Raw genomic sequence first — 23,804 nt, forward strand, 5'->3', positions numbered from 1 at the left:
TCTGGGATGGGGAGCAGGGCTGGGAACCCTGCCTCTTTCATTCATGCCCCCACATAGAGACAAAAGGCCAGAGATAAGTGGGGGCCAAAGCACTTTACTGCAGGGGCACTGGGAGAGGAGGGGACTTTAAATTATTCACTTAAATAAAAATGAGGAGGGAGGGGCAGGGGAGGGGGAACCCCATCCCACCAGCCTGTCCCCTCGTCCATCCGACTCTTGGCGGTCTCTCAGCTATCTCTCAACGGTGGCTGCACAGGCATGGGCGGCTACACAGGCATGGGCATCTCATTGTACTCGTCCACACCCTCCCGCTCATCAAACACTGGCTCTGCCTCGTTGGCATCCAGCTGTGTGGGAGGGTAGTGGTCAACAAGGGAAGGGGAGCCTTTTTAGATCCACAAAAAAGTGAGAGGGGACCAAGAGGGGCTGTGGGAGGCAGGTGGGAGGGCTTACGCATTTCATCTCTCGCTCGGTGAAGACACGGGTAAGCACCACCATGCGAAGCGGCACTGTGAGGATGAGGATGAAGGGGAAGGCCAGGGAGGCAGCTGTGGACATGACAGCCCAGAGCAGGGCCAGGCAGAGTAGCTGCAGGGCTGTGAACAGGTGCATACGGAGGGTCCGGACCTGGGGGATGGAGACAGGTGAGCCCAGGCTCCTCCCTGCCTGCTCCTGGGATGAGCCTCTCCCTTCCTCAGAGGTGGGGACGGAAGCACCTTCCTAGGGTCTGTACAGAGGAGGTGGGGGCTAGGTGAAGGGGCAGACTGGAGGGAGCAGCTGGAGAGTGACCCAAGTACATCAGGATAGGCAGAGGCACACCCCTTCTGGTGGGGAGCTGGGGGGCTCACCTTCTTGACGTAAGTGACATCTGGGTGATGTTTGGGTGGCATGAGCAGCAGATGCAGCCGCTCATAGAACTGGATCCCATTAAGGGAGGTGACTCCCATGTACAGGAATATTCCAAAGAGCACGGCCAGGGGGATCTGCCGGAGCAGATCCCCGATAACTATGGAGAGGCCTACAGGAGGCGAAGGAGAAACAGTTGGCCCCAGGGTCTGTGGGCCCCAGTGGCCCTGGGGAATCCACTGGGAAACGAAGGACAAGAGGCAACATACCCACAAGCAGGGCAACCAGCAGCCCTGTCACCCGCTGCTCCTTGACCTCCTGAATCTTGGGTTTGTCCCCAGGTGCCACAGCCTTGCTCATGACAGTGAGTGCGTTGGCGTGAGTGACAGAGCGGACAGTGGCAGCAGCCAACCAGGGCAGGCCAAAGAGGGCACAGATGCCACCCATGGCCACGATGAGCAGCAGGTCCAGGTGGAAGCCGGAGCCCTTCTGCAGCATGCGCTCCTTCTTGGAGATGATGAGCCTGAGAGCAGGAGGGGTGCTGCTGAGGCCCAGGCTGGACTCAGCTCTGCAGACCACAGGGTCTTTCCAGAATGTCCAGCCAGTCCCTCCAATTGGTTTTGGAAACTGGTGGTCCCTGTCCATTCTGTCAGGATTCAAATTCCATTATAGAGCAGAACCTGGGCCCCGAGCCCTTATCTTCCATGACAGCTCCCAGCGAACACTGCCAGGCTGGCCTGCCCTCCAAGTGCTGTTCCTGTCCCAGCAAACATCAGGGTGCTTTTCTGCTGTCCACAGAATAAACTCCTGTGGCCATCCTGGCATCCAAGGTGTCCTGAGGTCCCTGGGATTGCCCAGTGTGGCTGGAGGCTCCATGCTGAGTTCCCCAGCTTGGCCTGGGGCTCTGGCCCTTATACCCGTTCGGCTAGGACCACTCACGTGGTGATCTGTGTCTCCATGAAGATGAGGATGAAGACCAGGATGGCGGGCAGCAGGCTGGCAACCATCATCCACACAGGGAAGGGGCTCTTCTCCCCCAGGGGGTTGATGACCCAGCCCCTCTTTTCTGGGGCAGTCACTGAGAATCCACTGGGCACGCTCAGCTTCTGCAGGGCAGACACAGTGCAGGGACAAGGGTAAGGTGAATGTGGAGGGTGTGCCATGGAAAGGGGTTGGCGTCCACTCAGCTGAAGGACAGGCTGGGTTTCGAGGCTGGAGGGGAACCCCTAGACCCGGGGCGGCAGAGGCAGTAGCACTTGCCTGCTGCGAGCAGCATCTTACCTGGGTATAGGTGTCCTCAATACTGTAATCCACAAGCACCATGATGAGGATGGCGATGGGCACCCCAAAGTCCCCAATCACCCGCCGGATCTGAGTGGGCAGGCACAGCGCTCAGAGGCCTGCCACCACAGCCCCTGACTTCCTGCCACCCCCCCTTCCTGCCCCTAACCCCCTCTTGGCCTTTAAGCCCACGCACCCGGCCAGGAAAGAACCGGCTGTTCTTGAATTTGCGCAGGAAGAAGGCGATGAAGAAGGTGCCGGCCATAAGCACCAGTGACAGCAGGGCCGTGTTGGGCTGGCCCCGGGGCTTCCCCTGCCCAGACTGCCCAGTCAAGCTCCTGTTGCCCGGCCCCAGCGTGGGTCTGGCCCCGGCCCATGTCGTGTTCTCACCGCCGTCCACCTCTGAGCTGTTGGAGGCTGAGCAGCCATGTAGGGGATGCTCCTGGAAGATCTGGGAATAGGAGGCCACACGGCCTCCATCAGCTGGACTGCAGAGAAGTTCATGGGGCTCAGCGAGTGTTGGGTGGGACGGGTAGGGCAGGGGAAAGGCTGGCCTGCTTTCAAGGAGCTTGTCTTGTTGAATTAAGACAATGACCCAGAGAACCAGCTATGAGCACAGGCCAGTGTGGGGCAGAAAAGACTGAGCGGCTGATGTAAGTCAGGAAGGCAGCTGGTGAGTGGCATCAGCCAGGCCCAGAGAGAATCCAGGGGCCTGAAAGAGGAGGACATGAGCACAGAGAACCAGAGTGGCCTGTCACACACGTCTCATGCCCAGACTGACTGTCAGCTCTGGAGCCTTTCCCCTTTCTACACTCCTGGATTGTTTGACATTTTAACAAAAACATGCAGCTTTCTTATTAAAAATGTGAGTTTTAAAACTAAAATAAAAATATTTTTTTTTTTTTAAATAAAAAAAGAGCCTAGGCATGGTGGCTCATGCCTGTAATTCCAGCACTTTGGGAGGCTGAGGCGGGCAGATCACTTGTGGTCACGAGTTCGAGACTAGCCTGTCCTATCTCTATTAAAAATACAAAAATTAGCTGGGCATGATGGGCCTCTGTAATTCTAGCTACTCGAGAGGTCGAGGCAGAGGCAGAATTACTTCAACCCAGGAGGCCCAAGTTGCAGTGAACTGAGATCGTGCCACTGCACTCCTGCCTGGGCAATGGAGCAAGACTCTGTCTCAAAAAAACAAATAAATAACATGAAATAAAAAAATAAAAAGATAGACTGGGCCAGTGGCTCCTGCCTACAGCCCCAACCCTTTGGGAGGCCAACGCAGGAGGATGGCTTGAGGCCAGGAGTTCCAGACAAGCCTGGGCAATATAGGTAGGCCTCTTCTCTTCAAAAAATTTTAAAATTATCCAGGCATGGTAGTGCCCACTTAGTCCCAGCTGTTAGGGAGGCTGAGGCAGAAGGATTACTTGAGCCCAGGAGTTTGAGGTAACAGTGAGCTGTAATAGTGCCACTGTGCCATTAAATATAGAAGTTTTTAAGAAATAGAAGTTTGAGCTTTTGGCCAGGTGCAGTGGCTCACACCCACTTTGGGAGGCTGAGGTGGACGGATCACTTGAGGCCAGGAATTCAAGACCAGCCTGGTGAAACTCCATCTCTACTAAAAAAATACAAAAAAAATTAGCCAGGCATGGTGGCATGTGCCTGCAATCTGGGAGGCTGAGGCAGGAGAACCCAGAAGGCAGAGGTTGCAATGAGCAGAGATCATGCCAAAACTGCACTGCAGCCTGGGCAACAAAGCAACACTATCTCCAAAAAAAAAAAGAGGCCGGGCGCGGTGGCTCACATCTGTAATCCCAGCACGTTGGGAGGCCGAGGCGGGTGGATCACAAGGTCAGGAGATTGAGACCATCATGGCCAACATGGTGAAACCCTGTCTCTACTAAAAATACAAAAGTTAGTCAGGCGTGGTGGCGGGTACCTGTAGTCCCAGCTACTCGGGAGGCAGAGGCAGGAGAATTGCTTGAATATGGGAGGCAGAGGTTGCAGTGAGCCGAGATTGCACCACTGCACTCCAGCCTGGTGACAGAGTGAGACTCCATCTCAAAAAAAATAAATAAAATTATGAGTTTTTGAAAGACTTATCTATCTGGTTTGAGTTGCTGTTTAGAAATAAATCAAGGCAGGCACGGTGGCTCACTCCTATGGTACCAGCACTTTGGGAGGCCAAGGTGGGTGGATCACCTGAGGTCAGGTATTCAAGACCAGCCTAGCCAACATGGTAAAATGTCATCTCTACTAAAAATACAAAAATCATTTGGGCATGGTGGCGAAGATCTATAATCCCAGCTACTGGGGAGGTTGAGGCAGAATTGCTTTAACTTGGGAGGTGGAAGTGGCAGTAAGCCAAGGTCATGCCACTGTACAGCCTGGGTGACAGAGTGAGACTGTCTCAAAAATTAATTCCATTCATTAAAAGACTGATCTGAGGCCCTGGTGTATGCGTTGGCAACAAGCCCCAGGGACCCTCCAGACAAGCCTGGCCTCGAATCCAGAGGACGGGACCAAGAGACTCCTTCCATCCCTGAAACTCAGCCCTCCTGGTCCAGCTGTCGGCAGCTTGCCCACCTTCACCAGCTTGTAGAAGGTCTCATAGATGAAGATGAGTGAGATCAAGAAGGCGAAGATCTCCTGGGTGAAGCGGGAGACGAAGCGGACCAGGAAGCTCCCCTCCAGGGCCACCATGAGCAGGGCCAGGAACACCAGCCAGAAGCCAATCCACACGCGGCCCACCAGGTACTCCAGATGGTTGCTGCTACAGAACTGGAGGCGAGAGCTGTCAGGTCCCGAGCTCTGGGCAGGGATGCTGGGGGAGGTGTCTAGGGCAGAGGAGGGGCAGCTGGAGCTGGGCGGGAAGAACCCTCACCGAGAAGAAGGCCTCCTCGAAGACCAGCAGGGGCCCCGAGAAGCCGATCACCAGCAGCGGCTGGGCACCCAGCAGGCAGAAGACCACACCCTGGAGCGCTGTGGACATAATCAGCTCCGACACCCCTATCAGGTCCTGCGTCTTCTCTCCTGGAGGTACAGGGACCAGCTCAGGAGATGGTGGCCAGGCCCTGGGCAGTACCCCCCACACCACCCCTGAAGGCTCTCCTCCTCACCTAGCAGCCCCCCAAAGGTGATAGCAGGAGACAAGGCGGCAAAGTAGATGAAGATGACGGCAGCCAGGCACTGAGGGTCAAGGGCATCTCGGAAGTCGCTCAGGTAGTGGGGATAGCGGCGCCGTACATCTCGGATCAGCCCCCCGAAGGGCCGCCCGGTCCGCCGAAGGGGATCGTCTTCAGCTGCCCCTGCCACCTCTACCATCTGCAGGAGCGCTGCAACCCAGGCCTCCGTCAGGGCATCCTGCCCCCTCACCCCCGCTCACCTCATTCCCTTCAGGCAGCCCTGGTCCCAGCCTGCCCTGGCTCGTACCCTTATCTTGGGCAGATTTGGGCTCTAGCCCGGCCCCTGTGGGCAGCAGCCGGCCCTGCTCCTCTCGCTTCTTGAGCATCTGGCGCTGGAAGTGGGCCACAGAGCGCAGCAGCTCCTCGCCCTGCACTTCCGAGGGTGGCAGCACCACGCTGCAGTCCAGGAAGGCGTTGATGGCCGTAAGCAGGTCCTCCCGCTCGTCGGCCAGGTAGGCTGCCTCGTGAAATTGCTGCCAAAGCAGGATGGGGATCGGGGAGGGCACAAAGAGGAGGGCTGAGGGCCTGGAGCTAGGGCTGGGCAAGGCTGGTGGGTGGGGGGCAGTTGTGGGAATCAAGGCTGGCCCAGGGTGGGCTCTGGGAAGCAGGGTTCAGAGCAGGAGGGGAGCTGACCTTGTCTGACATGAGGGTGGAGATGGAGCGGCCAATCTCGTGGTAGTCCATGTTGGCGCTGCTCGGGCCCAGCAGCAGGAATAGGAAACGCACGGGCACCGGCACCTCCAACACTGCGTCCAACTCCACGGCCTCCCGGAGCCGCACAAAGGCCATGGTAGGGCGAGAGAGGAACTCCACGCAGCCTAGGGGTGTGGGGCCATCGTGGGTAAGAGCTGAGCAGGAGGACCACCTTCCAGCCCCTCGCCCAGGGGTGGTACCAAGGGAGGGCCAGGGAGACTATAGGGCCCTGCCTCAGGGCCCGGCCACCAAGACCCCAACATGGGACCTGCCCCACATACCCACGAGGACCACTGTGGCCTCGGCATTCTCAGGGATCTTCTCCAGCAGCTTCAGCTCGTGCTTGGACTTGGAGCGGGTGATGCCAGCTGGTGGTGCTGGAGGTGGCAGCTCTCGCTGGGGGACACAGAAGAGAGCTCAGCCCAGCCAAGCTCCTCCCACTCTGAGTCCTCACCCGGACTTCCTCAGTGCTGCCACCAGCCCAGGAAGAGCAGGCTCTCCCCTCACCTCTCGCTCCACCTCCAGCCGGGTCTCGGGAACACCTCCGATGAGAGGCTCGGTGACGTGGGGGTCACTCTCAGCCCCCTGAGCGTGGTGATGCCCCAGCAGGGAGCCCAGGGAGCCAGCTGAGATGTTTCGGGGGAAGGAGAAGTCTTTCTCGTCGCTTGGGTGGCTGGTGGGGCAGAGGGCGGTGAGGTGAAGTGGGGGGGGTTCAATGCCAAGGGCCAGGGCAGGTGGGCTAGATGAAGTATTGTCCCAGCCGCCCACAGGGCCTCACCTGTGTTTCAGGAGCAGGGCCCGCAGCACGTTGGCCCTGTCCTCGGCCTTGATCTGGTCAGAGATGACCATCTGCTCCACCACCTGATGGGCCACTCCAGGCAGGGTCTGCTGGTCCAGATCCAAGAGCACAGCCCCTGGCATAAGATGGCATGGAGGACCTCTCAGGCCCAGGGCGCAAAACAGTGGCAGGGAATGGAATGGGAGCAGGAGCTGGGGACGGTTGAGAGAACCAGGTGGGCGGGTGCCGGGGATGGAACACCAGTCTACCCATGAAGGACACGGGCTTGAGTCCTAGCTCCCACAGGAGCCTAGGTCACATCAACCCTCTGGTTCGTCCCCTACCCCAGACCTCCAGGAATATAACGATGCTCAACAGAGACCACTGAACCTCAGTGACCAGAGAGGCCACCTAGGCTACGCCTGGCAGACACCCCTTCCAGGGAGCAGCCAGCCTCCATGGGGACGGCCCAGGCCGCTCACTCTGGCTGAACTCTGTTGGCTGTTAGAAAACTCTCCTCTAAGTGAGCCATCTGCTGTGTCACTCTAGGGGCCTAGTTCTCCCTCTGGTTCACATCCCAGCTGGTCCGTGGCTTTGTCCATGTGGCTGCCCTGGAGCCATCTGCAGACCCCGCTCCACCCCAAGCTTCTTGACTTCCCCATCTGCTACTTGACCTCCCTTCACCATTGCACACAGAAATAATGGTCCCTTCAAAAGTTACCAGATCATTCATCAGCAACAAAGATTAAAGAAGAAACAGAACCAAAAACCCCCGAGCAGCCAGACCAGAGATCACAAGGCCTAGTAACAAAGCTCCTGCCCGGTGGCACTTTACCCAAAGCCCTTGAGCCTCACTGGGAGCCTATGGACTCTTAGTTGGGAAACAATCCTGAGAGCAGGTTTCTAGGTCCTCAGCTGCTTAATTTTTTGTTTACTCTTTTTTTTTTAATTTAATTTTAAGCTGTAATCCCAACACTTTGGGAGGCTGAGGCGGGCAAATCACTTGAGCTCAGGAGTTTGAGATCAGTATGGGCAACATAGGGAAACCCCATCTCTCCTAAAAATACAACAATTAGCTAGGTGTGGTGTTAGGCACCTGTAGTTCCAGCTACTCAGGAAGCTGAGGCAGGAGGATCACTTGAGCCCAGGAGGTGGAGGTTGCAGTGAGCCAAGACTGCGCCACTGTACTTCCAGCTTGGCGACAGAGAAACATCCTGTCTCAAAAAGAAAGCCGGGCATGGTGCCTCACGCCTATAATCTCAGCACTTTGGGAGGCCAAGGTGGGCAGATCATGAGGTCAGGAGTCGAGACCAGCCTGGCCAACATGGTAAAACCCCAACTCTACTAAAATTACAAAAATTAGCCAGGCGTGGTGACGCACGCCTGTGATCCCAGCTACTCGGCAGGCTGAGGCAGGAGAATCGCTTGAACCCAGAAGGCAGAGGTTGCAGTGAGCCGAGACTGCGCCACTACACTCCAGCCTGGGCAGCAGAATGAGACTCTGTCTCAAAAAAAAAAAAAATTAATTCCCAGGGTGCCTCAAACCATAGAACCCCAGCTCCTTAGAAATAGGCCTTTTAACAACAACCAGGAGTGATGGCCCATTGGCAAGGAACAGGCAGGCAAACGCAGGGCTCGGAAGTCCAGCATCTGCGGCCAGTGGTCATTTCGTGAGATCTACACAGCTACGGATTAGATCACATTCCCCAGAATCTTGAAGATGGTACCAAGGCATGTCAGGAATTTCAGAAAGCTTTACATAAAATTCTTCAGTTATCTGAGAACATTAGAGAAGCTGATAGCTGAAAATGCAGATGAGAGCTGGGCGTGGACCACGGTCCCTCTGGGCTCTGGGGTTGTCACACTTCATGGGGCTCAAGACAGATTTGGGCCATTTGGGAGAAAGTTTCCTGGGAAGTGGCTGGGTGGGAGGTGGAGGAGAGCGGGGTTACCATGCGCCAGGGTCCTGCGGAGCTCCAGGAGACTGCGGAAGGAGAGGGAGGCTACATGGGGTTTGCCCCAGCGCTCTGTCTCCTCCTCCACGTCCTCTTCAAATTTGATCCAGCGAGCTGTCTCCCGCCACTGGGGCTCCTGGTTCTTATCCAGCAGCAACTCATTCAGCTCCACAAACACCTTGGGGAGAGAAGGGAAGGCATTTTGGGGTACTGAGCCGGGGGGCAGTGGCCCTGGGGTGGGTCTCAGAGGTAAGTGGCATCAGAGGGAGGCAAGTGACCCTGGAGAGCAGGAGCACGGTGGGTGGTGCACAGGCACACCAGCCCCACAGCCAGGTGGGGCCCTCGACAACTGACTAACCAATGAGACGCGGCTTCTCTCATCTGTCAAATGAGAATAATACCCGTCTCAAAGGACTGTCAGGAGGGAAAAGGTAAAGCACATGGCATGCTACATGACTCACAGTCAGGGCTTGAGAAATGGCCACGGTAGACCTTTTAACATGTGGAATGCTTATCAGCCATTTCACCGACAGGCATTCGAGAACTGGCAAATGGAGGAAGATACTGACTGGGTGGGACCACGGAGGAACTTCTGGAGTGTTGGAAATGGCCAGGCAGGTCCTTGCAACTGGCCACCAAGCGGGATGCTTCACACAGACGCAGCTTCCTGTATGTATGACACCTCCATAAAATGGGGACAAACACACACTGCGTCAGAGTTCAGGACCAGAGCCCTTAAGATGGGCAGCGTCACTAGGTAACCGAGTGACCTTGGCCAAGTCACAGCACTCTAATTCATGGCTGTTGACCTGCTGTCATCTTCACAGGTGGCTGAGAAGATCGAATGAGTAGAGGCAACTGGGTTTTGAAAAATGAAGGGCGGTGCTATCCAGAGCCACCTTAGCCCAAGGGGGCCTTTATTCAAAACAGAAAATGGCATCTCTTTCTAAGCTGGTCACGATACAAGAAGATGTGAATTATAACCCCAATACTCCAATCAATGATGCCCACCATGGGACATGTGATCACGGTGCCTAAGTCAATAAGCTCTAAGACGTGTAGACGGCACACTTGTGCAGTGTACAACCTTCACAACCAAAGGTGGCATCCCTGTGCCGGGTGCAGTGGCTCACGCTGTAATCCCAGCACTTTGGGAGGCCAAGGCAGTGGATCACTTGAGGGCAAGACTTGGAGACCAGCCTGGCTAACATGGTAAAACCTCATCTCTACTAAAATTACAAAAATTAGCCATGGATGGTGGGTGCCTATAATCCCACCTACTCTGGAGACTGAGGCAAAAAAATCACTTGAACCTAGGAGGCAGAGGTTGCAGTGAGCCAAAGTTGTGCCACTGCACTCCAGCCTGGATGACAGAGTCAGACTGTCTCAACAAAACAAAGGTGGGAGTCCTGAGGCTTGAGATTACAGCTGGTCTGAGAGGTAGCGGAGGGATCGTGGGGAGGAGGATGGGAAGTTAATGGAGGAGCATGAAGCAGAGTGTGGTACCTCGTGGGGCTTGTGGGGGGCCCGGGGTCGGGCTCGAGGTGTAGGGCCAGGCTCCCGCCCTTCCCGGCCACTCTGTGTTGAACCTTTGGCATTCTTCCGCACCAAATGCCGCCGCACCCCAGGAACGTCCTCAAACCGGTGACCTGTGGGGGCAGAGGACCAAAGTTGGGCTCCCCCTTTCTCTTACTCCTTCACCCCAGTGCCGGGTTTGGCCCAGGCCCAGCACTCACTCTTCATGAGGTCTAGGTCAGCCGTGGCCAGCGTCTGGGCCTCGCTCTCGTCTGTGGGGACCCGGGGCAGCAGTGCCTGCTCAGCCCCTGTCATGCTCCCGATGCGCCTCCTTTCCTGAAGATTGTAGCTTCGGTGCCCAGGCTGGGCTTTCGGCAGGGGGCGCCCCGAGGCACCCCCATCGTCACCCCCTGCGGTGCCACTGGCCACCGACACCACCTCCTCCACCTGGGTTCTAGGCAGACAGAATGGCCGTGAGCTGGAGAAAGCTGGCCTCTTCACCAATGCCCAGCACCTACACAGGAGGCAGCTAGGGAAGGGGCCACATCAGACTCCAGGCCCTCCTAGCTCCCACTCCTGGGAGGCATGGGCATGGGAAGAGGGGGATTCTGGACACAGACTGCCAGCATCCACACCCCAGCTCCACCCTTTTCCAGCTATGCAGCCCCAAACGGTCACCCAAAGGCCCCTCTGATCATCCACTGTGAACATCAATGCTTCCTAGCAGTTGGGGCTGAGGCCAGCCTTTTGCGGTGCCATGAGGGGTGAGATTCTGGAAAAGTCCCAGTGCAGGGCCTGGCGCAAAAAAGGAGCTCAGGACGCTGCTTCCTGACAGTCAGCATTCATCCCCCTGCCCCCTCACCCCCTGGCACACCCCTAAGCCATGGGACTCAGAGGTTCACAGGGGCCTATGTTTAATCAAGAGGAATAAAGTCCGTGGCACTGGGCCTTTGAGACGGCAGACAGCTTCCTGCCCTGGGAGGGGTGAGCCTCGGCCTTCACAGATGCCAGCTTCTGCTCTCTCCCCTCTCTCTGTCAACACTGGGTGGCCAGGGCCCTGCCATGCAGTCCTATCCCTCTCTCTCAACATCAAGAGACCCCAGAGCTCTAAGCTCATGTCCCCTCTCATGACCAGGCTTTCCTAGCCCCCACGCACCCTGGCCCACAAATCCCACCCTTTCCTGCTGCCAGACTTTCTCGGAAGCCCTAACCTCCTCCTGGCCATCCTGGCACCTCTAAGGCCACTGTAACCCGCCCCCCACATCTGTACACTGTCCCAACAGGTTTATGCTCTCCCAGAGGGGACGACATGCCCTTCGCTTCCTGCAGCCTTCACGCTGCCTGGTACCCAGAAAACAACAGACCCGTGATAGTAGTGACCTTGAGACCTAGTTCAAAGTCATTTCTCCAGGAAGCCTTCCCTCAAATGCCAATCGTCCACTGGTACTGACACTTTGCCTGAACCAGCCACTGGGTGCAGTGACAATATGCTGATGCCATCTCATATGACAGCGTTTGGTTTCCGACTAGACCATGTTGGCAGCTCCCCAAGGAGAGGGGGTCTGCTTTGCCTCTGGAACCCTGGGGGCCCCAGCAAGTGCTGGGAGGTCACCAGTCCAGTACCTGAGCCAGTGCTGGCTACTGTTCCTGCTGCACCAGAGGCGGGGGTGGGGGCCGAGCGGGGGTGGGAACAGCTTAGGCAGCGCTTGTTCTGTGCCAAGCTAAACCATACTTAGAACCTTTATTCATACCACCCTTAATCCCCACAGCCACCAGTGAGAAAGGTTCTATTATGCTTGGTTCCGTGAGGAACCTGGGGCTTGGAGAGCTTAAGTTGCTTGCCCAGCTAGTGAGGGCAGGGCTGGGATTTGAACCTTGGCCTGGTGATTCCACCATCTCACTTCCCTAGCAGGGGAGGTATCTATGGGGACACTGTTGGTTGGGGTGTACTTACCCAGCCTGGGCCCCTTTGGAGGCCCGAGGAGTTGCCTCCTGGTGGGGCAGCGGTGCAGGGGGAGGTGGACTGGTCCTCTCTGCCTTCCGGTCAGCACTGTCATCCTCTTGGAGGAAGAACTGCAACAGGGACCCATGTGGGCAGGAGTGACGAGACAAGGGCCCAGCCGATATCCCCTCAGAGCCTGTGCCCAGCGCACCTGCACTGAGGAGGGTGTGGAAGCAGGGGATGGCTGCGTGAGTGCCCGGGCCCCCTCTGCCTCAATGGCCTCATCCTCATCTTCCTCCCCCTCCTCAATGGTGGGGGTTTCTCCAGTTGGGGAGGCTCCTGGGCGCCTTCGAGCCTTCCGTCCTGGGCCCTGGGGTGTCTTGCGGCGGCGTGCATCCAGAGGCAGGTGGGTGGACAGTGGGTGATGGATGTGGTGGGAGGACTGGCGGTGGTCTGCAGGGAGGAGGGAGACTTGGCTGTGGCCAGCAGAGCATCCCTCCCCTGCCATCCTGGCCCACAGACCCGCTCCTCCCACAAGGACCCCAGCCCCTTCTTTGCTGGACAGTCAAATGTGATCCCCTTGCCTCCTCCCCCTCTCCTGCCTGCCCCCTCACACTCAAAATCTTCCTCCCCATAGCTTCGGCCTGGCTCCTCCCCTCCGCGAGACCCAGCTTCCTGTAGGATCTCCTCAAACCGCTCCACGCCCAGGGTGCGGTGAAGTTCATCTTCCTCCGGCTCGGGGAACCCAGGGGTCCCAGGGACCAAGCTCTCTGGCTCTGGCTGTGAGGAAGAAGGCACAGAGAAAACACACAGGGCTTACTGGAAATTGTACCCCGAAACCTCACCCTTCCCAGTGCCGGAGATGCAGGACCCCTGCCACCAGCAGCCATCTCCTCTAATGCTGGTGACTTGATATCCCCTCAGCAGCTGTCCCTTCAAATATAGAGACCCACGTTGGGCACAGTGGCTCACACCCATAATCCCAGTGCTTTGGGAGGCTGAGGTGGGTGGATTGCTGGAGATCAGGAACTCAAGACCAGCCTGACCAACATGGTGAAGCCCTCTATCTACTAAAAATACAAAAATCAGCTGGGCATGGTGGCAGGTGCCTGCAATCCCAGCTACTCGGGAGGTTGAGGCAAGAAAATCACTTGAACCCAGGAGGCAGAGGTTGCAGTGAGCAAAGATCATGCCATGTACGCCAGCCTGTGTGACAAAACGAGTCTTCATCTCAAAAAAAAAAAAAGAAGGGACCCAGTCCCCCTAGTCTGTCCGCTCAAATGCAGGGACCCAGTATCCCCCAGCAGTGTCCCCTCAGATGCAGACACCCAGTCCCCCCCAGCAGCTGTCCCCTAGGTTCTGAGCTGCCCCCACCCCAGCCCATCCCTCTTGGCTGTACAGCCCTTCTGCAGCCTGGAGGGAGAGCGTGTGAACTGGGAAGTTCACATGACAAGATAGTGAAAAAACTCTCCTGTTGGCCTGAAGACAACTGCTGAGCCCAAAAAGTAACTTCTGGAGGCGCCCAAGCTAACCGATCCAGGGCCAGTCAGAGTCAAACAAACCCAGCCTGGCAGGGCCAGGAATGGATGCCCTTCAGCCCCCAGGAGGACTCCCCAAGCCCCTAGACCCCACACCTGAGCCCTGGGCCTGCTCCCTAGCCCCACCCCTCACCCCACCCCCACAGCCCCCACCTGAGTCATCCTGCAGGCGCAGAGCAGTAGCCGGCACACCCGGCAGGGAATGCGGCGTTTGCAAGAGCTCAACCTGGCTAAGCAGCAGCCGCCCGGCCAGGGAGCCTTGGTCAAGCCCCCCCACCCACCCACGGTCTCAGCTCCAGGCGCCGCCAAATATTTGCTCAAGAGCTTCTGGACCTGAAGGGCATCGGGATCTCCAAGGGCGGGGGTATGCAGCCCCCTCCATGGCGGTGCCAGCAGCGAGAACCAGGAAGAGCTCGGGGAGGAGGGCTGTGGCGAAGGGCGGGTCTTGGGGACGAGATGGGGACTGGAGCAGCTGAGACTGGCAGAACACCAGATAAGAGAAGGTGAGCAGGCCAGGGGGCTGGCTTCTCCCCTCTGTGAGGAAGACTCCTGCCCATCTCCTGGCTTCCCCAAGTGCCCGGCCCCACTCCTACCAGAAGCAGCACCGTGGGACGAGGGGGCAGGGAGAGGTGCAGGGAGCTAGCCCCCACGGGGAGAAAAGGTCGCAGACCCCTCGCACCTGAGGCCGCAGGAGGAAGTCCATGGCCGGCAGGGGTGAACCTGAGAAGGAGGGGGAGGGGACCAGCCTGCGCCCCTTCCCAGTCACGTGCCCCTCTGGGCCAGAATGACCAATAGCCGAGCTGATTGTGGCACAGGGTTAATCATTAGACTCCTTAGGAAAATCCAGAGGGGGCCATGTGGAGCAGTGGCCACGTGGGGGCAGGGAGGGGTGGGCCTGGGTGGCACGTGGGCAGGGGGCGTGGCCAGGCGCGGCAGGCAGGCTCAGCCCAGAACCTTGACTGGTGCTCAGACCAGACCTGCGCTTCAAGGGCCAGGCAGGCTAAGAGGGGTCGCTGGGTGAGAGACCCAGGGTTCTCAAAGTTCCTCAACTGCCGAGGCTAAGCTACCTAGATCTTCAGATAACAGCCTCAACTGCCTCCTCAGGACTAGGAGATGCCTGATCCCCCCACTATCCATCCCCCACGACAATCATGCAAGGTCTGGGTAGGGATGGTAGCGCCCTCCTGGTCTGCACACTCACGCTCTCACACACACACTCACAACCCTGGTTGGAGAGGGCCCTTGGCTGCCACAGAGGGAAGGTTGGGTGGAGAACTGGGGGCCACACTCACCGTGCAGAAAGAATCTGCGCCCGTGGCAGGGCGCCGGGGGGCGCTGCTCATGGCCAAATCTTAGCCCTTTTCACTGTCGCTGCGGCTTTCAGGGCAATGAGGTGGAGGCATAACCTGGGTAGGGGAGAGGCCCAATCACCATCGAGAGCCCCAGGATGGCAGCAGCCACCACACGCCCTCCACGCTGCTCCGGATCTTCCTGACTATAAAGGACCTCAGAGTGGCCCTTAGCAGCTGCCACAGCACAGAGAGGAGTTATTTAAAGGAGAAATAGAGAATAACAAAGAGACAGGAGAGGACTGAGGCGAGGGGGATCAAAAAGGGCCAAGAGACTGAGTAGAGGGAGAAGAGAGAAGGTGGGAGAGGCCGCAAGAAAAAGAGAGAAAGGAGTCAAGGCCCAGGCCTGGAAAGAAAGCAACAATGGAGGGGAGGGGAGTGATCATGAGCCGGGGAAGGAGGGGAGTGAAGGCCTAGGCAGACACGGAGTCTCTCAGCATCAGGGCACCCACCAGAGGTGGGCCTGAGACCAGAGAGGGCGTGGTGAGGAGGGTGAGACACCCCGTGGAGCCAGGCTGGGCTGCCGTGCAGGAAGCGGGCAGACGAGAGGAAGAACTCTGGAGAGAGCCCGAGATGCCCCTGCAGCGAGGGGGCGCCCCCTCCCCAGTGCAGGCTGGCAGGAGGCTACCCTCCCCCAGGTCTGTGGGGGCCGGCAGGAGGGAAGCTGACCGGCTGGGTAGAGGGCAGGAGCTCAACTCCACTCACTCAGTGGGAGGGAGGAAGGCACAGAAGGTGGGCACAGGCTGGGCAGAGCTTTATAATTGCGGAGGGGCATGTGATGGGCTGGGAGGGGGTGGCCACTGAGCCTTGAGGTTCTGCCTCTGAGGACAGTCTGGATCCCGCCCCCTTAGAGCCTGGAGCCAGGAAAATCTGAGTGGCAGGGCTGCTACCCTCCTGACTGTGACTACAGGGAGTCTGCGGAGGACACCCTGTGTGGTTGGGGGCAGAGAAGGAGCTGCAGGGGGCAGCCCAATCCCTGCAGATGAGGGGCCGGCCCATTCCTAGTGGGTCAGCACGGGGGGCACCCAAGATTGGTGGAAAGTGACAGTACCCATGCTCCCAGTGTGTTGCTGGGGACTGGGGGTGCCCGACTTACAAGTAAGACAAGTCAGTGTTGGGTCCAACAGTATAGGCCTGGGGGGTCACCCAGGATGGGGAGCCTGGCAACACGATCCTGGCAAGCACTCCAACTCGGCTACACGCTGTTCCCCTCCCCCTCAGCAGGCCTTCAGCCAGGGCGGGTGGTGTGGATGAGCGTGGGGTGACCCAGGCTGGGAAGGTTGTGGGGAGTCCACCCTGAGCACCTGCAGGTGCCTACTCCCACCTCAGGCTGTGCCCTCCACACTCCTCTGCGCCCCCTCCCCCGCTGTCCCAGAACACAAAGCAGCCTCTGTCCACAGCATCGGTGCCGATAATCCGGGTGGGGACACATTCCCGGGACCAGCCCCAACCAGCCCAGAGGATTAGCATCTCTCCCCTGGCCCAAGGGATTAGCAACTCGGACCCCCAACTTGGGCATTAACCACCCCCCAAGTGAACTCGTAAATTCCACAGCTCTTCCAAGTGGGGCTGGCAGGGGAAATGAAGGGGGATAAAGTAGACCCTGGATTTCAGGCAGTGCGGTCCTTCACACCCAGCACGAAACTCCCCGCCTGGACAAGCCGATCCCGGGAGTCAGGTCCAACTCTCCGGGCTCGTCTTTCCCATCCCCACCCAGCTGCTCCCTCTTCTGCCTGACCCCTTGTCCCGACCTGACCCGCCACCCGCCTTTCCTCGCTTCGCCTCTCAACCCGGAGATTGGGGACGGAGGCCCGGGCAACCCCCAGTGTGGGCGCCCCTGGACTGAAAGGCTGCGCGGGCGGGGCAGGAGGGGAGGGATGGTCTGGAGTCCGCCGGGGAGTGGGAGGGCCGGCGGCGTCCCCGGGAGACTACACCCTCCTGGTGGCAGGGGGCGCGGCACCCTGGCTTTAGGGAACTCTGAGAAGCGGACCCCGGAATGCCCGCTTCCAACCAGCATTCCATCCGCCTCCCCATCTTTCTCCCCTAGACCTCGGTTCCCCGCGCCCCAGTCTCCGCCCTTTCCTCCACTTCCACTCCCTCCCCGCTCGAGTCCCGAGTTCCCCCCCTCTCCTTTCCCCTCCCTTCCTCCCTCCGCGGCCCCGGGCCCCCCCACCACCTCTCCGCTTACCCGCTCGCTCTGGACTTCGTGCCCCGGGGGTCTCGGGGTCTCTCCCCGTCCTCCGGCGCCCTCGCGCGCTCCCGACGACTGCCCCGTGCCCACCCCGGGGCGCGCCCCCGCCTCTCCCAACTTCTCCCAACTCAACTTTCCCCCGCGCCTCGGGCAGGCCAGCCCCCTGCGTGCGCGCCCCCCGGCGCACCGTGCGCGGCCCCGCCGCGGCTGCTGGGGAGGAGGGAGCGGGGGCCGAGAGCAGGGGCCGAGGCGGGGGCGCGCTTCCAGGCACAGGCCGGCACTAGGAACCGCCCCCGCGTCCCTCTGCCCTGAGATTCTCTACTCGGGGCTCAGGCGTCCGGGGGATTCCGTCTCTTGGCTCAATTACTGCACCTCTGAGTGGAAAAGATCCCGCCTCGCGCTGGGGATTCCAGGCAGGAAAACGCAGGCACAAGGATGGCCAGGAAATTCGGGGCGGAGGAAGTCGAAATAGAAACGTACCGGGGTCGAGATTCTCTTCCGCCCCCCGCTCTCAAATAACCCCCGTACGTCCAAGAAAGTCCAGTGCCTCCAAGAAAGCCTCAGGTGGCGAGCGGGTGAGAAGGGTGGCTGCCCAGTACCCGCTCAGTACCTGAGCTGACCTGGGAGAGGGCAACTTGTTAGGCGCCCCCCCCACTTCCTGAGAGGGACAGAGATTCCCTGTGGTGGCCTCCTTACTCTTGAATGGAACCTTCACACTGAATCAACCCTAGCCATAGCCATCATTTATCATTCAAGACCTTTGTGTGTAGTTTTTGTTTACCCAACGAAATCACCAAGTCTTCCAGATAAGGCATATACTTTTCGCTTCTTTTCTCCAGTCGGCCACGTGAAGCATAGCATTGTGTATGCAAAAGCGTTCAGATAAAAACGAGTTAGTTAATACGTGTTTGGCAGCAACTCTGATTCCGATGCTGAGGAGCGCTGTTTGGGATCCTTTTCCCTCAGTCCATAGCCCTCAAGAATGCAATCATGAGACAATTAGAGAGGCAATGCAACGGAATCTATAATCAACTCCTTTAAGGGATGAGGTAGAGGCTGGTGCAAGTTGAGCACCTGTCTGTGGTCTTGTCTGTGGAGGGGGTTAACCAACCTGCCGGCCACACCCTGGCTGACTCCAGTGGGCCCTGCTCCGGAGACTGGGGTCTAGGGAGACCCCCCCCCAGGGCTCCACCCAGCTAGCCTCAGCATATCAGAGTTCAGCGGCTGGAGTCGAGTGAAGGCTGAGACAACAAACGGGGTGCAGCGGAGAGAAGGGTCTTTGGAGTGTACCCCTTCACTAAAAATCCAGCCTCAAAAAGGCACACCTGTTATATTTCCAGCCCTGCCGTCAGCTGTTCCCTGTGAGGTCATCATCGCTCAAAGGCACTCCCCAGTCAATCTTGGGGTCACTAGGTGGCTTGGGGAGAGGTGGAAACCTGTGCTGAGGTCGTCAGGAGGCCGTCGGGAACTCAAGGCCACCAACAAGGTCAGAGTTGGGCCGCCAGGGCCCGGGCTCTAGGCCGCCAAACGCCAAACCCCAAACCCCTAAGGGACAGCGCTCCGCCCCCATCCCCGCTGCATTCTGGAACGCGTAGTCCCGGAGCGGCCCTTTTCAAGAGGTCTGGGAACACATAAAAGAAATAACAACAGCGGGGCACACTGGGAACCGCAGCGCAGCGGCGGGGCGCCCGGAAAACGGACACGCGTGGCTCCCTGGGACTTGAAGTCCAGGGTTTGCCTCCGCGTTGGAACCAGAGCCCGGGAGTCAAGTGCTGCAGAGAGCCTGAGCGCAGCCGGCTGGGGGTTGTAGTTTTCTTGTCCTCGGCCTCGGGAACTGCAGGGAAACCTTGTCGTCTTAGGACTACAAGCCCCAGAAGGCCGTGCGCGGGCAGGCGGGGCGGGGCTGGAGGCTGGGGTACCGCCTCCTCTGCAACGCCAGGGCCAGAGTCTTAAAAACCGAGGGCCCGCAGGGTCCCCGCGGCCGCCGCGATGCAGAAATACGAGAAACTGGAAAAGATTGGAGAAGGTAATGGAATCTCGAGATGTTCCTGCAAGAGCTCCTCTGCATACCCTTCGGCATTCCTTGCAGCCCTGGCTTTCTTACCGTCAGCAGTACCTACAGGCTCCGACCTCAACAGCGGCTGCAGCCCTGGCCCCCCGAGCTCAGCACTCCATCCAGACACCAATCTTCCCGTGTTAGCATTTCCCGTAGGCTCCCACTCCAACCTTAGCGTTCCCAGTAGACCCGACCTCCCAACCGCGACACTTCCTGAATTTCTCACCCTAGCCTCAGCACCACTTGGACAACCTCACCCCGACCCCCAGCCTCGGTTCTTGCTGCAGACCCTCAGTCCTCTCCCAGACACCTCCTCACTATTTCCAGACCCTTCATTATAGTGAGCACTGCCTTCATTATAGACATCCTTGCCTGGCAGCCGCAGTCGTCCTGCCGAGCCCCTGGAGCCTCCGCAGGCACCTTCTCCCTCCCCACCTGCCACATCCTCACTCATAAAGCTCTCCCACCTGCCTTCACCCTGAATCCCTTCCCTTGCACACTCAGACGCTGCCTTCACCTCCCAGGGGGAGGCATTTCCTGGGTTAGGGAAGAGTGCGCCATCCTCTCCCCTGACCCCTGACCTCCTTCCCCTAGGCACCTACGGAACAGTGTTCAAGGCCAAAAATCGGGAGACGCATGAGATCGTGGCTCTGAAACGGGTGAGGTTGGATGACGATGATGAGGTAGGCTGCGGACTGGGATAGAGGCTGGGGAGGGGGTTGAAGGCCTGGGCTGGGTGGGATCTGACTGTTGCCCACCTGGCCCCCTCACACATGCAGGGTGTGCCGAGTTCAGCCCTCCGGGAGATCTGCTTACTCAAGGAGCTGAAGCACAAGAACATCGTCAGGTGTGCGGGAGGTGTGGCTGCTTGGGGGAGGTGGGGGCTGACCTGGGACATTTGTCAGGAAGACGTGCCTGGCTGAGCCCTTCTTTTGCCCTAGGCTTCATGATGTCCTGCACAGTGACAAGAAGCTAACTTTGGTTTTTGAATTCTGTGACCAGGTGAAAGGCGGGATTTGGGGGACAGTAGCCTTGGGAAGGTATAGGGGCCCAGACTGAGGTTAAACTCTGTCCCATTCCTCCACTCATATCCCTTTTTAGGACCTGAAGAAGTATTTTGACAGTTGCAATGGTGACCTCGATCCTGAGATTGTAAAGGTGAGGAGAGTGTTGGGGGACCCCTCAGGCTGGGGTCTAAGTCTGCCTTCAGTGTAAGCACTCCTTGGGCACCAAGTTTGGGCCCTGAACAGGCACGCTCTAGGGTGTCAGAGGAAGAGAAAACCCTGTTTCTGCCCCGCAGGGGCCTCCTAGAGAGCATTTTCACGTGGTTGTCTTTGACCTGCACAGTGGCTCTCAGACACCAATCTGGCCACATTAGAGGGACATCATATGATGTTGACATCAGTAACATCAATGATATTTACACCCGAGAGATGAGAAAATGAGGTTCAAGGAGATACATTCATTCATTCAACACATACTTACTGAATGCTTCACTGGGTGTCAGGTGCTTTTCTGGGCCCAAGATCAAATGCCTTGGTCCAGGTTCCAGGAGAGCCAGTCCTGAATGATACTACACCATGATATTGATGTGGATGGTCATGGTGTGCATACTCAGATGCATCCAGGAAGGGAAGATCATGGGCTGGGATCTAGGCAAGATCTAGGACCCACTGGGCAAGGCCCATTAGGCTGTATGGTTCAGGAAGGTGGGGACCAGGGCCAGCTTGTTTACTGTTGTCCCTCAAATGCCTAGCACAGTACAAAGCAGGTCCTGGATGGCAAATGAATGGTGTCACTCTGAGCCAGGTGCTGGAAGGTGGGTGGAGTGTAGTGAAGCACAGGGTGAGGAGAGGAGCCGGCCAGTTGCTGGCCACAGTTATGTTCAGGGTGTCTGACTCCCTGCTCCCTGCTCTTCCCCCAGTCATTCCTCTTCCAGCTGCTAAAAGGCCTGGGATTCTGTCATAGCCGCAATGTGCTGCACAGGGACCTGAAGCCCCAGAACCTGCTAATCAACAGGGTACTTTTGGGAAGAAGGTGGGGAAGGGGAGGCTAGGACCAGGGCCTGGGGGAACAGGACTGGGAGGATGGAGCCTGTGCTGCCCCAAGGCTGCTCAAAGGCCCTTCGCCATGTTCCCTTTCCATTCCCCTCAGAATGGGGAGTTGAAATTAGCTGATTTCGGCCTGGCTCGAGCCTTTGGGATCCCTGTCCGCTGTTACTCAGCTGAGGTGAGCTGGCAGCTGGGATGTGGTGTTGAGGGAGGGAGCCCCTCAGCTCCTACCCCAGGACCCAAAGCATTATTTTCCTCTCCTCTCTGAGCTTCCTCCTTGAACCTCCTCCCCAGCCCTCTAAGTGGGAGGTCCCTGTCGGGGGGGGTCTCCTCCAGGTGGTTACACTGTGGTACCGCCCACCGGACGTCCTCTTTGGGGCCAAGCTGTACTCCACGTCCATCGACATGTGGTCAGCCGGCTGCATCTTTGCAGGTGATGTGCTTGGGCACTGCAGAGGCACCTTCTTTCCCATTTGGGTTGACAAATAGGATCTGGAGGGTCTCTGCTGGGGAAAGGAAGGGAGGCCCTGGGACGGGCTGGAAGGTCAGGAGTCCCTCAGAGTGAGGGGTCCTTCACATGTCACATCTTAGCCCCTCTCTTTCCTCCAGAGCTGGCCAATGCTGGGCGGCCTCTCTTTCCCGGCAATGATGTTGATGACCAGTTAAAGAGGATCTTCCGATATCCTTCCATTTTCCTCTGCCTCGAGCCCTCTGGGAGGGGAGAGCCCATGGAGTTTTAGCGCAATGGGCAAGGGCAGTGATGATATGGGGTGGGATGGTGGGGTCCATAGGGCTTCTCCTGAGGGCAAGGGGAGAGAGCAGGCGTGCTGGACGCCCTGATGGTCACAGAGCATATGCACACTGGAGAAGGTGCCACTTATAGGATGGGCAGTGTGCCCTGGGGGACGAAGTCAAGAGGATGTCCCTCCAGGTGAGAGACGGATGCCAGGGTGAAGGAGCCCAAGGGAGCAGGGACACGTTTTGTGGGAGTGGGGCAGGACTGGTTCATGAAGACTAGGCCATCAGCATGTGGGTTAGACTAGTTAGCGATTGTCATGGGAACCGGCTGGATGTGTGAGTGACATGCTGGGGCTGCTTCTGTCAAGCCCAAGCCGGAGGGTAAAGGGAGGGTGAGAGAAGAGGGTGGTGGGTATGAGGAATCCCTCCCAGGAGGGGAAGAAGCCCTCACCTGTCCCTGAAGATGCAGCTGTGACCCTTTCCCCAAGTGATCCTTGACCCTGTGGACACGCTGCTGGGGACGCCCACCGAGGAACAGTGGCCCTCCATGACCAAGCTGCCAGACTACAAGGTGTGATGGGGAGTAGGGGGTCATGGTTCATCAGGGTCCCTCTTATTTCACATTCCTGGCAGCCTCCACCCCTCCCCTACCCCTGGTCTGCCCCTCCCTGCCTCTCCACAGCCCTACCCGATGTACCCGGCCACAACATCCCTGGTGAACGTCGTGCCCAAACTCAATGCCACAGGGAGGGACCTGCTGCAGGTAGGTGACCAGAGGTAGAGGGTGGGGCAGGACACTTGTCCAGAGGGACTACAGGAAGGCAAGGCTCTGGGCAGTGACCTGTCCTGAACCTGCCACTGCCTTTCTCCCATCTCCAGAACCTTCTGAAGTGTAACCCTGTCCAACGTATCTCAGCAGAAGAGGCCCTGCAGCACCCCTACTTCTCCGACTTCTGTCCGCCCTAGGCCCTGGGACCTCTGGCCGCCAGGCTGGGGCCTGGCCTATTTAAGCCCCCTCTTGGGAGGGGCAGGACAGTGGGGGTACCCAGTGTACTGTGCTCCAGCTGTGCTGGGCCCAGCCGGGGTGGGGTGCCTGAGCCTGAGTTTCTCACTCCCTTTGTGGACTTTATTTAATTTCATAAATTGGCTCCTTTCCCACAGTCTGGCTGATGTGGTGGTCAAGTGGCTCTGCAGGGGCTATGGGCTGGCGGGGGTCTCTGCTCTGGTACTGCTGGCTCCAACCCTTGCTTCCGGCTCAAAGATAGCACTTTGCTCTGTTACTCTAAGAGGCTATGACCCTCACCCCTCACCCCTGGGGCAGGGCAGCACTGTCACTGCACACCCTTTCCTCCCTCCCTCTGTCCAGGAGGGCCTGACATGGTCCATCCAGGCGAGGAGGCCAGTGTCCAAGAGCAAGGACGGGCTTTCTACCAGCTTGAGGGGAGAAGAGGGGTGGGGGTAGAAGAGGGCTGGAGCTGTCTCCCTGTGGTTCTCCATATCTCAGGTGCACCTCCTAGGCTCTCCCTCATCATCCTCCATACCCAGGCCTGTGGGCTGGCACAGGAGAGCCCCAAAGATATGGTTCTATCAGGAATACCCCCTCTCACTCCCTATTTGTCAGTTTCCCAAGGTTTGGGGTACAGTGAAAGAGAGGGAGTTTGGGCTTGTGGCTGGGGCCTGGTGCGTCCT

The 23,804-nt window shown here is 58.3% G+C and overlaps 3 protein-coding genes across 9 annotated transcripts; 1 reads left to right on the forward strand and 2 right to left on the reverse strand.

Moving 5' to 3' along the window:
* Positions 1-74: 74 nt before the first annotated feature.
* SLC4A2 (solute carrier family 4 member 2) lies at positions 75-17,720 on the reverse strand. Of its 5 annotated transcripts, none has more exons than XM_078343449.1 (23): positions 17,643-17,720; positions 15,023-15,136; positions 12,807-12,972; positions 12,404-12,645; positions 12,205-12,323; positions 10,472-10,704; positions 10,242-10,384; positions 8,733-8,913; positions 6,781-6,916; positions 6,510-6,675; positions 6,284-6,398; positions 5,943-6,127; positions 5,557-5,782; positions 5,244-5,459; positions 5,009-5,157; positions 4,711-4,905; positions 2,324-2,578; positions 2,128-2,217; positions 1,786-1,952; positions 1,116-1,369; positions 849-1,018; positions 454-627; positions 75-347 (listed from the first exon to the last, which is right to left on the reverse strand). In XM_078343449.1, the coding sequence occupies exons 2-23, from the start codon at positions 15,071-15,073 to the stop codon at positions 267-269; spliced, it is 3,714 nt and encodes a 1,237-aa protein (XP_078199575.1). In that variant the 5' UTR covers positions 15,074-15,136; positions 17,643-17,720; the 3' UTR covers positions 75-266. The 5 variants fall into 5 exon arrangements, with proteins under 5 accessions (XP_078199575.1, XP_035110260.1, XP_054093510.1 ...); XM_035254369.3 differs by lacking the exon at positions 17,643-17,720 and adding an exon at positions 17,268-17,427; XM_054237535.2 differs by lacking the exons at positions 15,023-15,136; positions 17,643-17,720 and adding exons at positions 13,884-14,208; positions 14,324-14,452.
* Positions 15,023-17,720, reverse strand: LOC128928442 (uncharacterized). 2 transcript variants are annotated; one of them, XM_078343464.1, is made up of 2 exons: positions 17,643-17,720; positions 15,023-15,136 (listed from the first exon to the last, which is right to left on the reverse strand). In XM_078343464.1, exon 2 carries the CDS (start codon positions 15,131-15,133, stop codon positions 15,083-15,085), a length of 51 nt encoding a protein of 16 aa, XP_078199590.1. In that variant the 5' UTR covers positions 15,134-15,136; positions 17,643-17,720; the 3' UTR covers positions 15,023-15,082. The 2 variants fall into 2 exon arrangements, with proteins under 2 accessions (XP_078199590.1, XP_078199589.1); XM_078343463.1 differs by lacking the exon at positions 17,643-17,720 and adding an exon at positions 17,268-17,427.
* Positions 17,721-19,213: 1,493 nt separating this feature from the next.
* Positions 19,214-23,275, forward strand: CDK5 (cyclin dependent kinase 5). 2 transcript variants are annotated; one of them, XR_013524151.1, is made up of 12 exons: positions 19,214-19,296; positions 19,921-20,009; positions 20,106-20,173; positions 20,268-20,328; positions 20,428-20,484; positions 21,251-21,346; positions 21,481-21,555; positions 21,714-21,810; positions 21,987-22,308; positions 22,604-22,686; positions 22,798-22,878; positions 22,995-23,275. XR_013524151.1 is itself a non-coding variant. In XM_002751833.6 (12 exons), the coding sequence occupies exons 1-12, from the start codon at positions 19,260-19,262 to the stop codon at positions 23,079-23,081; spliced, it is 879 nt and encodes a 292-aa protein (XP_002751879.1). In that variant the 5' UTR covers positions 19,214-19,259; the 3' UTR covers positions 23,082-23,275. The 2 variants fall into 2 exon arrangements, 1 of the variants encoding a protein (XP_002751879.1); XM_002751833.6 differs by having other exon boundaries at positions 21,987-22,056; positions 22,626-22,686.
* Positions 23,276-23,804: the final 529 nt, after the last annotated feature.

Source organism: Callithrix jacchus, chromosome 11 (assembly GCF_049354715.1).
Source record: "Callithrix jacchus isolate 240 chromosome 11, calJac240_pri, whole genome shotgun sequence".
Classification (NCBI taxonomy): domain Eukaryota; kingdom Metazoa; phylum Chordata; class Mammalia; order Primates; family Cebidae; genus Callithrix; species Callithrix jacchus.